Source organism: Pipistrellus hanaki (assembly GCF_964339955.1).
Source record: "Pipistrellus hanaki genome assembly, chromosome: 5".
Classification (NCBI taxonomy): Eukaryota; Metazoa; Chordata; class Mammalia; order Chiroptera; family Vespertilionidae; genus Pipistrellus; species Pipistrellus hanaki.
The window spans coordinates 38988945-39003636 of record NC_140507.1 but is presented as its reverse complement, the minus strand read 5'-3'; the positions used below and the strand labels follow the sequence as shown (position 1 = coordinate 39003636).

General features: G+C 37.4%; 1 protein-coding gene across 2 annotated transcripts in view; it reads left to right on the top strand.

Annotated features, from left to right (window-relative positions):
* The window catches only part of SCLT1 (sodium channel and clathrin linker 1), an 83689-nt gene that overhangs the window by 54868 nt on the left and 14129 nt on the right, over positions 1 to 14692 (top strand). For both annotated transcript variants that reach the window (XM_084884604.1, XM_084884603.1), the window contains 2 exons: positions 1447 to 1639; positions 6313 to 6509. In XM_084884604.1, coding sequence (XP_084740730.1) covers positions 1447 to 1639; positions 6313 to 6509 — 390 coding nt within the window. The remainder of the gene's footprint in view (positions 1 to 1446; positions 1640 to 6312; positions 6510 to 14692) is intronic.

Below are 14692 nucleotides of genomic sequence, written 5' to 3'. Positions count from 1 at the left end.
CCTTCTCACAATCCAGAACTGCTGGCTCCCAACTGCTCACTTACCTCTTCCTGATTGCCCCTAACCACTCCCCTGCTAATCTGGTCACCCCTAACTGTCCTCCCCTGCTTGTAGCCTCCTACTGTCCTCCCCCTACAGGCCTGGTCCCCCTCAACTTCCCTACCCTGCAGGCCTGGGTCCCCCCAACTGCTCTCCCCTGCAGTCCTGTCCCACCCCCAACTGCCCTCCTCTGCTGGCCCAGTCACCCCTAACTGCCCACAACTACCCTCCCCTGCTGGCCATCTTGTGGTGGCCATTTTGTGTCCACATGAGGGCGGCCTCTTGTGTCTTGGAGTGATTGTCAATTTGCATATTAATCTTTTATTATATAGGATTATATCTTGTGTTTAAAAAAACAAACTTTAGCACCAAATAGATATTTTTGTTCAAAATTATTTTTGAAGACTAATTTCTTCAGACAGAAAAGATTTAATAGTATTTTATCATTTTAAAAAAAGTCCTTCTTTCTGGCAGTTAAGTGGGATGCATATATGTGTAATCATTTACCTTGTTTCTCTGTGCCTTGTGGTTCCTAAAAGCTAATAATTAAGTCAAGAGGCTTGAGTGTATCCAGCTTTCATTTTTTTTTGTAGGATTTCTTCATAGGTGTTGATATCTTGGACTTTTGTTTAGAAGAGCACAACCTGTGGTTAATTCTGGTCTTAAAGGCATCTTTCTCACTAGCACTCTTTGTCGATCATTGCCTATATCCATCATTTCACTAATAACTTTATTAGCCAACGTTGATATAGACAAAAACAAAAACAAAAAAAACAGACCTATAAATATTATGGGAAATGAAGGCCTTGTATTGACCAAGGGATGTTCACAGTATTTGATTACCTAGAATTGAAAAGATAGAAATTTAAAATGAGAGGGATAAAAATTAGTACTAGACATGTTTGGAAGTTGTGTCACCCAACAATCCATTGTAGAGAAAGTTCAAAAAATATAACCTATTTAAACTATGATTAAATAAGTTTATAGAATCAGAAAAGTATAAAAACCATTTATAAGACAAGTATAATAGGAAAATATGAAATAGGTCTTATTATAATTGGCTAATATGGCCAGCTAATGTCTTTCTATGGGGGTTGCTTGAGGAAATAAAGTTTTATTACTATTTCACCTTTCATACCATTAGCTTCAGTTTGTTCTCTTGAAGTCCTCTTTACACACGGATTCTCAATGTTCTTCTATTCTTAGTTAAGATAGCTAAATTGAATGTGCTTTCCTGGCATAGCATAGAATTCTGACACCATGCAGTTAGGTTGTACGATGAAGACAAATGGTCCAGAACAAGAAAACAAACTCTATGTAAAAATATAGACAGATTTCTTGACGTCCATTACCTATCATTAAGTTTAAGTTTTTTTGTTTGTTTGTTTGTTTTCTTTTTTTAATCAGTTCCTCAGAAGAGATATCACGTTGCCAAGAAATGATTCAGAAACTTCAAAATCTCCTGGAATCTGAAAGAGAGAACTGTGGTTTCGTCAGTGAACAAAGGCTAAAACTTCAGCAAGAAAATGAACAGTTACAGAAGGAGACCGAGGATTTAAGAAAGATGGCTCTCGAGGCTCAAAAAAAAGCAAAATTAAAGGTATTTTCAATAGTAGTCACAGTTAAATATGGACTGTGAGAAGCAGAATGTAGAGGATTTAGAGACCTTGTAAAACACTTTTAAGGCCCTTTTTCTTTTTTGCCTTCTCATCAGATAGCACTAAATCATAATGCAGAGCGTTAACCGGCCTTTCTGTGGTGTAGAACTTGGCAAGCATACTTGAAAATGATTGCTTTCACTGTCCACACACACAAAATTATTTCCCAACCGTGAAGTACACTAAGATTCCTGCCAAAGCAATTTAAGCAATGCTAGTAAAACTATAGATTAGATAACTGTATAGACTACCTCTCTTCTCCCTCTGTAATAGCCTCTTGAAAATTGACCTCTAAAACTGGCTGTACAGAGGATGCTACCTCAGAGTGTTCTGACAATCACTCGTAGGTAGTCTAAAAATTCCACTCGGAAGAAGGTGAGGGACGAACTCTCTTCCAGGAAAAAGTCCCCGTCATTTTCTCTCTCATTTCTCCTTTAATGCTCACATGCTTTGGCAATAGGAACATGATTACCTGTTTAAGGGAGTTTTAAGGGGCACACGTATCACCGCCAACATGTTGCTTACCTTTCCCATTTTTTTTTTTTTGGAAAAGTGGCATTAACTCTATATCATTAATAATCTGTATCTTCTAGTTTCCTAGTAGGGATGCGGGGTGATAATGCTAGTGTTTCACTTCATTTTTTGTTATTTTGAGGACTCATAAAGTCACATTTCACCCAAATTAATATCAACTTTTATTGAATGCCTCTTGTTCTAAGTATTAACACTGGTAAAAGCTTGAATTCCGAAAACGAGAGCCTTATGTCTCCTACAAAGAACTTTGTACTTTATACTTTAGTCAGTGAGAAATCTTTGAACAATAAGGGAAGAATTGTTCTACAAGATATGAAGACTTTATATAAAGCTATAGTAATTAAAAATGTGTAATCAACATAAGAATAATCAATTTGATCAGTGAAAAAAAATAGAGTCCAGGAACAAACCAGTTTTTCATAATTACCTCATTTATAATAAAGGCACCACTGCAATTCAATAGGGAAAGACTTATCTTGACTGTAAATGATGCTAGATCAGTTGAGTCCATATTTTAAAAATAAACCTTGACTCATATCACACCACCATGCAAATTGATTTTGAGTTGTAGACCTAAATGAAAATATAAACAGTGGAGCTTCAAGGAGAAAATTTTCATGTCCTTGAATAAGAAAGAATTTCTTAAACAGAACACATACAAAAAAAACACAATGATCATAATGGAAACACAGATGAATTGAATTTTACTAAAATTAATGAATGACATCAGAAGACATCGAGAGAATAAAAAGAGGAAAGTATAATATATAAAATAAAAAAATGGGCTTATATTCGAACTATAAAAACTATTACCAATTAAAAAGGAAATTATTAATAAGAAAAAAGTTACTTAATAAGGAAATAACAGACATCACATTTCCATAAATGGGCAAGACTTAAATGGGTACTTTATAAAAAGAGCACATATGAAAAAATGTTCAACTTTATTACATATTAGTTAAAACTATGGTGCAAGTGCCACTACATACCCACCAGAATGGATAAATTTTAAAAACTAACAGTATCAAGTGTTGACAAAGGTGTAAAGCAGCTGGAACTTTCATATAATACTTTTCAAAATGTAAATTGGTATAATCACCATTTGACAGTGTCTTTTAAAATTGGACAGACATATATTCTATATCAAATAATCCTGGCTACTTACCCAAAGAGAGTGCTTATTATGTTCTCTGCAATGAAGGACACAAAAGAAGATGGGAGGGAGACTTAAGTCCTCTTTTCCTACCCAACATTCTGAATTCCATCATTTGTGGGACTTTCGTCACAGGAGGCCCAGTTGTTTTTAGCCATTGGCCTTTCGATATCACTGCAAACCTATCCAGTTTAACATTCAGAATTGCATCCAGTAAGGGGTCTGAGGTTTGTTTAAAGACTGAATTTTGACACCAAAAAGCCATCATTTGATCAATCCTCAGCTGTGTTTTGATGACTATGTTTCAGGTCCTAAAGATGTAATAGCAAACAAAAAGGACATAGTCCCCACCCTTAAAACCTTAAAATGTGCCTGGAGTTGGTCAAACTTTAAACATCTACTTACAGACATTTTAGGAAATGTGAGAACTTTTAGAGAGGGACCTAACTTTGTCTGGATAGGTAGAGAATTAGCCTGAAAAAGCAATAATTGGTCTGAATTCTAAAAGTTGGCTAGAAATAACCAAGATGGAGCAGAAGGGGAAAGATTATTCCACGCAAAGAGAACATGTCAAAATGACCCAAGAATGAGAAGACATTGTGGCAGAAATGAAGGAAGAAGGGGAAGGTGGCATAATACAAGTTTGTACTAGTAGAAGTAGGCATGGATCAGGCTATCATGAAGGACCTAAAGCCAGGCTTGTCACAAATAGATTTTCTAGGTGGCAATGGGAAGTTAACTTGATAGGCAGAATTCTAAAACTATATATATATATGAGTGTGTATATAAATATGCATAGATCCTTTTTAGTATGTGTGTGAGAGAAAGAGAAATAGACAATTCCGCATAAGATACCAGAATCAGGGCTTCTCCAGAGAAGGTGGAGATTGAGGCAGGGAAGGAGGAGGGGCATATTCAAATCTAAATTTTCAGACTCTAATAATTGAAAAAGTATTAAAAATCAGGAGTCACGGAGCCTCCGGAGGATTGCCCAATACAAAATTAAGAAATCAGTATTGTTTTCCAGTGCCTGGATTCATAAAGTCCTACATTTCTACTTGTGTTCTGTTTGAGAAAGCAAACTTAAGAGTCTTAGAAGCATGTATTTAGCAGGGGCAGTGAAGACAGACAGTTTGCAGTTTTCCTCCATGAGCCAGGGATTTTGCTGTTGTTGGGTTTCCTTTGGTGTTTTTTGAATTGGTAAAGTTGGGTTCTTTGTTCATTCTTTTTTTGAGTATGGAAGTAGCCATATTTAATGAATTGCTAGAAGCCATGCCAGCTATGACCATTTTAAAGCCCAACACTTGAAAATATCACAAAGTTAGGTATTCTTTATAATATTGCTTTAGTGTAGCAAGATAAAGATGTCCTGAGAGTACACCAAGAAAATTGTTGTAGTGCCCATTTTCTCAGTTGCCTCAAGGATGGGCATAGATAGTTTTATTCTAGATGCACCTGGAGGAGGCACTTCATTACATGCTTTAGGGCACTAAGGCTTCATTCTCTCCCTGGATCCCAGCTGAGAAAACCACTAGGGTATCCCAACAGTATTTATTTACGTGTTCATAAAATGTGTTTACTATGACATACACTACCTAGAAATGAACTGAACTTATTTCCATATGAGATTCTCAAAATCATTATTATAGTCTTTTTGAAATGGTGAAGGAACTCCTATATATAATAATAGAGGCCTGGTGCATGAAATTCGTGCAGTGGGGGGAAGGGAGTGGGTACCCTCAACCCAGCCTGTACCCTCTCACAATATAGGACTGCTCCTATATGGCTCCTAATGGCTCCTAACTACTCTCCTGCCTACCTGCCTGATTGGTGCCTAACTGCTCCCCTGCCAGCCTAATCACCCCCCAACTTCCCTCCCCTGCTGGCCTGATCTTGCTCCCAACTGCCCTCCCCTGCCAGCCATCTTGTGGTGCCCATCTTGTGATGATGTCATGGTAGCCATCTTGTGGCAATGTCTCGCGATGCCACCTAGGCTTTTATTATATAGGATTCTGTGACTTCATAAAGCCCTGTGAAAGACAATCTGAAGTGTAGTATATTAATCTAAAGTGACTGTAGGAGCTCCTGAGCTGGTAAACATGTCAGGAGGTTAGGGTCTATACCTGGAAGCTCGTAGCCCCTACATCCCAACCTTGCCCTGTGTATCTCTTCAATCTGCTGTTCCGGAGTTGTAGCCTTTATAGTACATCAGTAAACATTTTTTTAAATGGCTTGAGTAAAAACCTAACTTTTAATGACTGAGAGCCTGAACATTTCCCATGGATTATGGCAACAGAAGTAATAGTAAATGATGAGAGCAGTTTTACATTATAGAGTACTAGAAGCCCGATGCATGAAGATTCGTGCCAAAATGGCCTTCCTTTCCCTGGCTGTCGGCACCGCTTTTGCTCTGGCCAGAGCCACCTTTCCACCTTCCTACGCTACTCAGAGGCCCAGAACAGCTGGGGGTGGGGCAGAACAACTGCATTGTCACCATGGCAATGACGCAAGCATCCCACCCCACCTCAGCTGCTTGGTGGCTATGTATGCAAATTAACCACCATCTTGTTTGGTTAATTTGCATACTCACTCTTGATTGGCTGTGGGTGTCATGAAGATAGAGTCAATTAACATGTTTGTCTATTAGGTAAGATACTTTTTTCTACTGGCATTTTAAGGTGTTGGGGAAAGTGTCACAAAAAATTGTGGTTCATCAAAATTCTAGTTTCACTAAATTTTACTGTCATAGAGGATGAGTCCTCAGTGGTGAAAAAAAACAGTTATAAACAACTTTTATGTGGATTTCCCATAAAAAAATTTACGTGTACAGACAATGCAATGAATATTCTTTTTGGGTGTCAGTGGTCAGCGTATCCTGTAGAATAATGGGAAAGAAAGAGAAGACACTGTGTGTATTTTATTCCCTAGATCAGTGCAATGGAACATGAATTTTCTGTAAAAGAGCACGGGTTTGAAGTTCAGCTGAGAGAGTTGGAAGATACTAACCGCAACTCCACTGTTGAACTGAGGCATCTCTTAGCAACTCAGCAGAAGGCAGCCAATAGGTGGAAAGAAGAAACGAAGAGACTTACTGAAAGTTCCGAAATGAGGATTAGTAATCTGAAGTAAGTCCCCTGTTAATTGCCTCATACATTTTACAGAAGAAATTAACCACTAGTGTAAGGTCTGTGCCATAGTATTTTTATAAAAGTGTATAATCCTGGACCTTATATTTATATGTTTTATTCATCAAATGTTTATTGGATCACTATAAAAAAATATTGAGCATTATAAACCAAAACTGATATAGTGTATTTTTATAAATTTTATGCATATGGCCATTTAGAATCTTAATGCTATTTGTATATAAATATAACATAGTGATGTTCTGTAAATACAACAGAATCCATTTGGCCTGCAAAGCCTAAAATATTTGCTCTCTGGCCGTTTAAGAAAATGCTTACTGGCCCCTGCCCAGAAGAAACATGAGCTTCGATGCTGAGTGAGATGGGATGCTATAGAGGCTTTGAGCAAAGTGATATGATCAGACTTAAATGCTCAACAGACCAGAACTAAATGTGGGGAGTTGTAAATGATTTCCATGGTGCGGGAATCATTGATGCTCCAATATTCTGCTGCTTTTTCTCATTATAAGCTTTCGTTCAAAAATTGCCTCAGCACTTTTTGCTGTGTTTTCATCTCTTTAATACTTTTGAAGTATTGCAGTTTTAATGAATTGATTAATCTGAATAATCTAATATACCTGTAGTGGATCCAATCATACTTTTTAAAAATATCCCACCTCATTTGGCATAATATATATTGGTGAAATGTATATTTCATGATAATATATATTAGTGAAAGCTAGGCTTTGGGTAACTTTTTCCTGTACATGTGTCTATGGTCAGTTACAGCATTCAGGAAGCTGAAATCAACTGTAGCTTCAAAATAAATCAGTTGGACCCTTGCTGGTTTGGCTCAGTGGATAGAGCGTTGGCCTATGGATTAAAATAAATCAGTTGGAACTATTGCAGGGAATTAATATTGGGGTCGTTAGAATTAATGTTGTACTTATTACACAACATATTCTAATTAAGAAACATTAGCAGTTGGTTTTAATGTTATTTCTTAACAGGAAATATGCTGTTATACCTTTGTGTTTTTATACTACTTCCTTGAGTAAAATTAGTGAGACCAGAGGAAAACCAAAAGAGAAAGAAACCAGACAGAGTTTTACAGTTTCTGTACTCCAGGTTCCCAGGGGTGAACACAGTGCACCACACAGAGCCCCACAGGGCCAGCCTGGGGTTGGGCACAAGACAGAGGGAGTCAGGGACAAGGCTCAGCAGCTCACACAGACAGAAAAGCCTGCCGAGCCTAAGTAGTCAAGCAACACTTTGTACCCTAGTTCTAGTTGTACACTTTTTTTTTTTTAACAATTTTATTTCTACTTTTGGTGAATTATTTATTTTTTTTTTGCCATCTATGAATTTGAATTTGCAGCAAACTTACTCTGTAAGTCATTGCTAAGAACTTACATTTTTCTCAAAGCTTATTAAGTAGAAGTAATATAAACTTTTCAAATTATAACCATTTGACAACTGAAGGCATTATGTTTATTTTCAGTTTACATAGAATCTTAGAATACTGTGTATGTCTTCCCAAAATAGTCTCCATCTTTTATGCATAACTCATAATTTGACAGCTTTTAAATACTGAAAAACATAAGCTTTAGGATCATATATTTATCAACAGCCTTCAACAATAAACTATTGAAATAACAATTTTAAAGATCTAAAATTTTTCTCCACAGTATGAGTAGCTAACTTAAGACCTTCACATAGGAATCAGTTAGGGTATATAAAAAGGAGTCTATTGAACAAAATAAACTGACAAAATAGAAGCAGAGGCATAGATACATGGGACAGACTGACAGCTGTCAGAGGGGAGGGGAGTTGAGAGGCTGGATGAAAGAAAGTGAAGGGATTAAGCAAATATACACAGAGAGAGAGAGAGAGAGAAGAGAGAGAGAGAGAGAGAGAGAGAGAGAGAGAGAGAGAGAGAGAGAGAGAGAGAGAGAGAGAGAGAGACAACAGTGTGGTGGTAGCTAGAGGGAAAGAGGGGGTGCGGTGAAAGTGGAGGTGGGCAATGGGGGAGAATGAGGACGGAAAGAGACTGCTTGGGATGATGTGCAGATGATGTGTTGTTGACTTGTACACTTGAAACCTGCATAGTTTTGCAAACCAGTGTCATCCCAATAAATTCAATTTGAAAAAAGCTTAAATTGTAGCTTCTAATTCAGGGTCTGCTCCACAAATGTGTGATTACATATAAACCACTTAATTTTTTCAAGCATTAATTTTATCATCTCTAAGCCTCATGTAAATATTATATATTATTAGAAATAGTGTGTAGTCATATTTTTATTCTACACTAGAGGTCCAGTGCACAAAATTTGTGCACTTGGGGGCAATTTCCTCAGCCTGGCCTGTGCCCTCTCATAATTCGGGACCCCTCGGGGGATGTCCACCTACCAGCTTAGGCCCTATCTCCCCAGGGATTGAGCCTAAGCCAGCAGACAGATATGCCTCTTGCAGTCCAGGACTCTCAGAGTCTGGGACCCCTTGCTCCTTACTGCCCAGCTTGTACTCACCAGCCATGAGCCTGGCTTCTGGCTGAGCAGTACTCCCCCTGCATTGAGCATCTGCCCCTTGTGGTCAGTGTGTATCTTAGCGGCCAGTCATTCCACTGTTCAGTTGATTTGCATGTTAGGGTTTTATTATATAGGATTCATATTTCAATGGCCTTACTGTCCCTGAATCTTTAGTCCTTGACTATCTTTGAGATCTTTTCAGTATTCTGATTTTTAGTTTTTATCATGATCATATCTCTTCAAGTTCATATGGATTCTAATTATTGTGACTGCTTTTCCTTCTGCCATTCCAGTTCAGTGTAACCTAGTTTTTAACAAATCCACAATAACTGCATAGGGGAAGAATCCTTCTTTGAATGCTCTTATTAAAGACAAGAGAAAAAGAACCAGATTTTCCAGCCATTGCCTCTTCTGTGTGTTTGACAATCCAGTCTTTGTCCCAGGGATTAGAACACTCTTCTTATTCAATTTTAAAAGCCCCCATGTTCCATGGCATTTTTGGTAGGTTGAATAGGTTGACGAAGATTACTTAAAACTAAACTGTTTATAAAAAAAATAAGTAGGTTACACATCTTACATGCTTTGAAAATTTTAGATTTAGTCGTTTTCTTTAGAAATCTTTTTAAAAAGGAATAATTATGCTTAAGTTAAATCTTTCTTGGTTATGTAATAATTTTTATAATTTTTTTAATATGAGAAAGCATTATATTCTAATTAGGGTTTCATTGTATATATTTAGAATTTTGCAGAGGAAAGTCGGTTTTCATAAGGCATTCTTAATCTTTACCTGTTGTGCCTGTGTTGGTTGTTTAAACCAGGATTGGAAGAGAAAGACACTCCACTATTCTAGGGAGACTTCCTGCATGTCTCTGCTAGGTCCCTAAAAGCATGTTGGTTTGCTCCACATGTTTACATTATGAAAGAAAATGTTTACTTTCAAAATAGAAAATATTTTCACAAGAGTTTGCATTAAGACTTGTTTCCTTTCATAAAGGGATTATATATTACACAGTATTGAGAAAATATATATATTTTTAGCATGTAAGGAAGCAGCACAACAGTTAGAGAGACCACCACTGACTCAGGGTGCGATCAAGCCTGAATTTGAATCCCACCCAGCCTCAACATTTTACACTTACCTATAATCCCATATGTTACTAAAAGGCTTTATTTATATGATACATATATAGTGTTAACTCCATTTCTGACATGTAAAATATTTAGGAAGGAAACAGTAAAACCAGGGCTTAGGGAATAGCCTTTATAACTGCAAAGAGATTATTGTATTTCAAGCAAACCATATTATAATGCATGGGATATGTATATGAGAAGTTTATGTGCTTATTTCATTTTTAATTGTACAAAAAAGCATTACTAATTCTAGAAAGCACTAGATTTTAGGAAAGATTTATATATGTGAATTGTATCCTCTTTGGAGGCATAAATAATACTGAGGGATATATATGAAATCAAGCCAAAAATCTTGCTACAATAAAAATAGTATCTATCAAAGTATTTTACCTATCCCTCACCTATTGGTCATAAACAGAATTACATAGCAGCTATAATTTTTTTATTTTGAAGTAGAAATTTATGTTTATTCCAGTGAAAAAAATATTACGAATGTGTTCCTCTTCACTGGATATATTTAGGACAGCTTCCATATGGGTACTAGCAATGTGATTATTCCAGGAACTCTCTAGGCTGACTGCTAGGTAGTATTTCTGTTTCTTTGGGGAAGGGTTCACTTGTTTTCCTCAAAAACAGTTTTGTTTTAGGCTGATTCAGCGATACAATCCAAGTCTTCAACCAATTATGTCTTTTATTAATAATAAATTACAACATAAACCACAGAACAATACATTTAAAAATCAAATGGCTCATTTGATGCATTTGACATTCCCCATGAGGATTTCTGTGTATATGCCACCAATGCAGGCATTCTATTATTTATATAAAATGTATTTATTCGTCACCGTTGACAATGAGCTTTTTCAGGTTACGTCCCAGCATTCATTGCCAGCACACCATTATCGTGCCATATGCATTAAAGCTTTCCCCTGAAATATGTCCTCTTTACTTCTTAACAAATATTTATATATTGCCATGTTCTTGCCTCCCATGTGTCTACCTACTTACTATAGTTCAAGAGCATTAGAGACAAATACCAGCATAGCCACAACACCCCTAAGATGCCAGAATCCTCTAGGGTAGGGGTGTCAAACTCAATCAGAGAAGGGGCCAAAATCTAAAATCCAGCCTAAATCGCGGGCCGAATGGTTTACTGAACAGTCATAAACTGACAATGTCATAAACTGACAGCGGAGTGCAGTGATGACAGCGCGGTGCGGGCCACATTGCAAGGCCTGGAGGGCTGGATTTGGCCTGCGGGCGTTGTGTTTGACACATGTGCTCTAGGGACTGGTTTTGCTGCCTTAGAAAACTTCTGTTCCTCCTGACAAGTGACAAATAAATATGATTATCAGGTACCTGTGATTTCTTAAGATCTACCAAAAAGTAAGTATAGCTATAATGACACATAACTCACATTAATTAAATAAAATCATTTTTCTATAGAAGAAAGTTTTTTATGTAAGTATCAGAAGCTTTTTAAAAGTCTGAGTTCCTCTGGTATCTTCTTTCAGTTTGAAGTTTGCTTTCATTTGTAAATTTTTATTCATTTATAATCATTCCCTCTTGGTTACTCTTTTATTTTGAAACCAGAGGTCTGGTGCACGAAATTCGTGCACTCAGAGGAGTCTCTCAGCCTGGGTTGCAAGAGAGCACAGGCCAGGCCAAGGGACCCCACCGGTGCATGATTGGGGCCGGGGAGAGATGCGGGAGGTTGGCCACCTGGGGAGAGACCACGGGAGGGCTCCAGGGAATGTCCAGCCCATCTTGCTCAGTCCCGATTGGCTGAACCCCAGAAGCAAGCTAACCTACCTGTTGGAACATCTGCCCCCGGGTGGTCAGTGCACATCATAGCAACTGGTCGACTGTCTGCCCCCTGGTGATCAGTGCACATTATGGCGACTGGTCAACTGTCTGCCCCCTGGTGGTCAGTGCACATCATAACTAGAGGTAGAGTGGCCTTAGCATATCATTAGCACATTACACTTTGATTGGTTGAACAGACAACCGGACACTTAGCATATTAGGCTTTTATTATATGGGATGTATGTAATGCAGAGAATTTTGAGCTTTCAAGAGGGGACAGTATTAATAGTTTCTTGTTAATATATAACATCTGTAACTGCAATGTAGCTGTACTAATCTTACTTGAATGATACATTATTTTTATAGATTAAATTTAAAAATGAGAGACATTTGTCCTGCCAATATCAAATAGATAAAGCTATGTGGTGGTAATGCACAGGACAGATCATCTGAGTAGAATACAGAAAAACAGACCAAGTAAAATTGGAAATTTTGCTCATGATAATATGGCATTTTAAATCACTGGTGAAAACATAATATTTTAAAATATTTAGAATATTTCTATCATATACATAAAACTAATTTCAGGTGGATTAAAGAGCTAAATAAAAAAGAAGGTATTAAAAGAAATTACTACTTTTATTATCTTGGAATATAACAGTTTTTCTAATCAAAACACAAAACCCAGATCTATAAAAGAAAAATATTGATTTAACAAAAAATAAAAATTCTATATGAAGATACCAAAGATAAAAGACAAATGTCAAAAAACAACAACAAAGGATTCATATGAAGAATCCACCAAGATTTTAATAATTAAGAAAAATAGTATCAACCTAATAGAATGAGGGACAAAGTATGTGAACTGGCAGCTCACAGAAGCAAAGTTCCATTAAACAATGCAAACCAGGTTCAGCCACTCTATTCACTAAAAAAAAATAAAAAAATATGCAAATTTAAAGCAATAATTGTACCTATCAAGTTGGCAAAAATGTAAAAGGTGGTTAACATGCAGTGCCCGAAAGCACATGGGAAAACAGGAATTGGTGTATGGTATTGGTGGGAACTGGTGAATCCTTTTTAGAAGAATTATCTAATAAAACTGAGTCTGTGCAGACCCTTTTGCAATCTCAGGTGCAGTATTTATCCCATGGAAACACTTGCATTTCTGTAAACATGCAATAACATACCTGCTCTTGCCTTCAGTCAGGCCCCGCACATCCTCAACTAAGACTCTTAACGTATTATAGCATCCTTCGCTCTGCTTTGTTTTGTTTTGTTTTTCCACTCCACCTTTCATACTGCTGTCAGAATTATTTTCCTAAAAAAGCAAATCCTTGCCCTGTCTACTTAGTGGCTTCTGTTTTATTGTTGCCTGTAGGTTTCCTACAATCTTTCCTTCACCTTATTTATTATCAGCAGTCTGCCTGTTTACTTGTGTTCCAGCCACACTGAACAACCTCCCCAATAAACCAAACATGCTGGCCCTTTACAACTCCTAGTCTGCACTCCATTCACTCATCACCACATATTTATTGAGTAATGGGCAGTGGAAGCTGTCAAATAAATATGTTTAAAGTCAGATAAAAAGTACTATAGAGAAAATTAAAATAAACCAATGTGACCATAATGGATGAGTGGGCACTTGAGACTGGTAGATAAGGAAGACCCTGTGAGGGAATTAATGTGAGATCTAATGACAAAAAGGATCCTGTCATTTAAAGCATCAGGAGAAAGAGCATTTTGAGTGGAGAGAGCAGTCACTGTGAAGAGACAGGTATGTTTGAAGTATAAGAAACAGTACACAAAATGAAGGCAGAGGGGCAGATTTGGGCAACCAGACTCTGAGACTCCAGGGCTGAACACACAAGGTTTATTTCTTGCTTATATTACCTGTCTCTAAGACAATTTGGCAGTAAGGCTCTGGTGGTAGAGATTCCATGGCCTTGAAGGTGTGGTTTTTTGAGAGCACTGGTTGGGCAGGTGTGGGGGTGGGGAGGAAGGTGGGAAGTCGGCTCTGAATGATACACATCACTTCCTTTTATCTTCATTGGCCAAACTGATCTAACTCATAAGAGTCTAGGAAACACGTAGGGTGCACACAGAATTTTGGGTGATTGCTTCTGCTCCAATCTGGGACTTGATCTTGGCTGTTTTATTAGCCAGGTAAAGATTTTTAAGTGTGAATGAAGGCTAGTGGACAGTTTTAAAAGAAGTCACCTGATCAGATTTCTTTTTTTTTTTAAGACCATTGGCTTCTGAATGGAAAATAGAAGTAGGAAAGAAAGCTGGGAAAGGACTTAGAAAGCTATTGTAAGAGTCTTGTTAAGAAATGGTGGTGACTCAGACTAAGAAGAAAGAGAAAGATGGGAGTCTTTTTTTTAAGCTGTAATTGAAGGAGTTGATGGATTTAACGTGGCATATGGAGGAAAAGAGAGGAATCAAGGAGGATTCTAGGGGTATGTACGTGCGATTTCTTTCTAGGGATATTTTTTCCCAACTCCCAATCTAAAAACATTTTCTTCCCTCCTGACCCATCTCAAATATCTTTATGTTTTCTGTAAGGCATTCTTAATTCCTCTGACAGATTGAGTCTTTCCTTTCCCTACACTCCCATACCACTCTGCTCATTCTTCTTCATGGCACTTACTGAATTGTAGTATAACTATCATTTACATTCATCTCTTCTACAAGACTCTGAGCAGAAATCTTGCTAGG